This window comes from Echeneis naucrates, chromosome 22 (assembly GCF_900963305.1).
Source record: "Echeneis naucrates chromosome 22, fEcheNa1.1, whole genome shotgun sequence".
NCBI classification, from domain to species: domain Eukaryota; kingdom Metazoa; phylum Chordata; class Actinopteri; order Carangiformes; family Echeneidae; genus Echeneis; species Echeneis naucrates.
This window is the reverse complement of record NC_042532.1, coordinates 21,374,240-21,378,028: the sequence shown is the minus strand read 5'-3', so window position 1 is coordinate 21,378,028 and position 3,789 is coordinate 21,374,240. Positions and strand designations below refer to the sequence as shown.

The window sequence follows — 3,789 nt, the reverse complement described above, 5'->3', positions numbered from 1 at the left end:
AACTCTGCTGCAGCAGCTCACACACTGTTCCACAGAGACGCACCGTTTTCCACCGTGTGTGTGTGTGTGTGTGTGTCAACAACCAACAACTAGGACAAACAACAAACGTGTGCACGAGCTGGATTGTTCCAGAGCCAGAAGGTTAAAAGATGAAGGCCTTTTTATTTTTCATGATTCCTCCGTTAAAACCGAAAGCTGCTTTCTGCAGAAGCGCGTTAAGAAAACCACAAATTTAAAGCAGAGAGCAGAAAAAAGCAGCTTTGTGTCTAAAAATAAAACTGCTGAAATTAAAGCTTCAGTGAGAAGAGTAAAAAAGACAAAAGGATTTGCGTTAGTTATGAATGTAACCTATTCTTTTATTTTTATTTTTTTATGATTAAAACATTTTTTTCTCTTTTTTTACTTTTGTAAGCGACAAACACGGGAATAAGAATAAGACCACAATAGTATCACAACCATGAAAAATTGTTTTTAGAGACGACAATTAAAGGACAATCATTCCAAGTAGTATTAGATAATGAGGCATTTTTTTCTTCCGTCAAACAAATGAGGGGTTTTACATTGTTCTTCCTTTTCCAAAAAGAAAAAGAAAAGAAAAAGAAAAATCCCAAATTCAGATTACAAATAGACATTTTCTCTCTTTTACTAATTATACAAAAAAAAAAATATTAAAATAAAATTAAATTAAAGAGGCGTGAACGTCCATTTTGTTGTTTTTTTTTTTCTATTTATCGGCGATCACGTTTTTAGTCCCAAAAATAAAAAATAAAAAATCACATCACAGCTGCCACTGCGGAAAATATCCATCAACCAAACGAGATTCATTCAGCCCTGAATGTGCTTTAACAAAACATCAGCACCAAACTCCGTTCAGATTTCCGCTAATTTAAGGAAATACAACAAAAATAAAACATGACTCCAGAAAAATGAATTTAAATCTCGTTTAAATGGACATTTTCTGCAGTGAAGGAGGCATCATTCACTCCATCATCCACTCACTCATTCACTCACCCCTCCATCCATTCATCCATCCATCCAGTCTTTAATTTCACCTTTAAGCCTCTGTCATGTTTATGCAGCTCAATACTGTTTCTAGAGTTCCTAAAAATAAGAAATAAAAAATAAAAATAAAAACCGAGTCTTTGGTCTACATGAACATTTTTAAAACAGGGAAATGAAAGAATGGAAAAAATTAAATCAGCCTCAGGACATTAACGGCGGCAGCCAGAGTCGCTTTGCTTTCTGCTAAAAAAATAAAAATAATAATAATAATAAAAAAAAATCACTGTATAGAAAATAAGAATAAAAAAATTAGTGTTTAAACTTCATAAAATAAAATAATTCTCCAGCTTTTTTTTCTGAACCGCATGAGATCTGATAATACTGCAAACATGCAGACGAAACCGGCTATTAGAGATATTATTATTATGTTATTATCATCATTATTATTATTATTATTATTACTATTTTAAAATCTCAAAATTAGACAAAACTATTTAAATACACATTCTATCAAAAGTAAATGCCTCCTCCAACAACAACAACAACAACAACAACAGAAAAATCAGCTCCCATCATCCTCTCTGTTTTTATGTCGCTGACGGACAGAACTATACAGACAAAGCCCGGACACTTATAGTAACAGACATTATATACACAGAAATTAAAACTGCAGAAGGTGGAGCAGAAGAAGAAGAAGAAGGAGAAGAAGGAGAAGTAATAATAATAATAATAATAATAATAATAATAATAATAAAAATACCTGGAAACTTCAGGGCTGCTTTCTGTGAGTGTTTCTCTCTGCTGCTCTTTTTGTTTTGCAGTTTCAGTCTCTCCTCTTTTTTCTATAGTAGGTAGTTTATAATAATTTCGTTTTTTTTTTGTTTGTTTAGTTTTTTACAATGTAAATGTGTAAAATGTTCGACTTACAGCTCCAGTCATTTTAAGATTTTCACTCTTTCAGGGGCGGGATGAGGGAGGATGGATGGAGGGATGGAGGTGAGGAGAGGAGCAGGGGGTCAGGCTGGGGGCTTTCATTGGGGGGTGTTAGTGTATAAGCGGGTTGGAGGTCGACCCCTGGTTCTGATGCGTGAAATAGTCAGACAAACCCCCGGAAAGTCCCGAGGAGAAGGCCGGCAGAGAGCCGGACAGGGCCGGTCTCAGAGAGTCACAGGGCAGCGAGGAGGAGGACGGAGCCTGCGGGGAATTGGAGGCCGACGCCCGGGCGGCCTGCAAGGAGCCGCCGCCCCCGCTGCCGCCGGTCTGCGTGGTCATGGGCGGGTGCGGGACGTGGGGGAAAAAGTAGCTGGTCTGCCCGGCCAGCAGGTTGACCGAGCACGGGTTCAGGGAGTAAGTGGCCCCGGAGCAAGGCACGGAGAGGCCGCAGGGCACCGCCGAGGCCGCCAGGGCCGCCGCCGTCAGGTGGTGCGTGGCGTAGGGGAGATCCCCGCCGACCAGCCGGTCCATGCTGAGCCCGTTGGAGGACGGGAAGGACGAGTGGTTGTTGCCCATGTTCTGGGTCAGCATGGTGCTGTAGGACATGGGGTGGCCCGGGTAGCCCGAGGAGGTCCCGTTGTAGCCCAGGGCGCCGCCGGCCCGAGGGTGGTGCAGGGACAGGAAGGGGGACATGGGCCAGTACAGGGAGCCGGCTCGGTCCATGAACGTCAGGCCGGAGGTGAGCCGGGCGCCGCGCTTGAAGGCCAGCTTGGCCCGGGACGTGGTGGACCGCCGGCGGAGCTTCCCGGTGGTGCCGCCGATGAAGACGTCGTCGCTGCTCGGGTCCAGCATCCAGTAGTTGCCCTTCCCCGGGTCGTCGTAGTGCCGCGGCACCTTGACGAAGCACTTGTTCAGGCTCAGGTTGTGCCGGATGGAGTTCTGCCAGCCCTGCTTGTTCTCCCGGTAATACGGGAAGTTCTTCATGATGAACTCGTAGATGCCGTTCAGGGTCAGCCGCTTCTCGGGACTCTGCCGGATCGCCATCATGATCAGCGCGTTGTAGCTGAACGGAGGCTTCTCGTACTTGCCGCTCTTCTTGTCTCCGTCCTTCCCGCCGGCTCCTTCTCCGTCTTTGCCGTCCTTCTTCTCCTCCGGCTTCTCCTTCTCGTCCGGGCAGCCCTCCTGGCCGGACGGCTCGCTTTTGGAGTCCGCTTTTGCGTCCTGCTGCGCGGCCGGCAGAGGAGCCTTCTGCTCGGCTTCGTCCGCGCCGCCGGGCCGGTGGTGGTGGTGGTTCTGGTTCTGGGTCTGGGTCTGGTGGTGGTGGTGGTTCTGGTGGTGATGCTGGTTCTGGTGGTTGTTGTTGTCGCTTTGCACGGCCTCGGGCACCAAACTGTTTATACTGAACGACGATTTAGGAATCATTTTCACCTCTTTGCGCTCTCCCATATCCAACATCACCGGGCACTGAGGGGGAAACGGCCAAAGCTGGGCTTCAGTCTGTCCGGTCTGAGCCTGCGAACCAGGACGGGAAGGAAGGAAGGGGGGACAGATAGGAAGAAGGAAAGTATAGCCCAACAAACTATTTCATGTTCGGTTTGGGGAGAAAAAAGGAAACACACACACAACACATGTACACACACATCGATAGGAGACAGATAGCTGCAATTAATTAGGGAGCCACAGCCACTAAAGCAGCTAAAAAACATTGGTTGGACCTTTCCAGTCCTCAGCCAACCAGGGGAACATTAGTATTAAATATTAAGGCGTCCTCTGCGCTTCCAGCCAATCATGACGCACAGGGAAACACACACATCCACCAATGCCCTGCACGCTGCAAAAAATGCCCACCCCGCC

At 46.4% G+C, this 3,789-nt stretch overlaps 1 protein-coding gene across 1 annotated transcript; it reads right to left on the bottom strand.

Annotated features, from left to right (window-relative positions):
* Positions 1–2,046: 2,046 nt before the first annotated feature.
* Positions 2,047–3,431, bottom strand: foxg1a (forkhead box G1a). The gene has a single exon (XM_029494156.1). It carries the CDS (start codon positions 3,388–3,390, stop codon positions 2,047–2,049), a length of 1,344 nt encoding a protein of 447 aa, XP_029350016.1. The 5' UTR covers positions 3,391–3,431.
* Between the last annotated feature and the right edge of the window lie 358 nt (positions 3,432–3,789).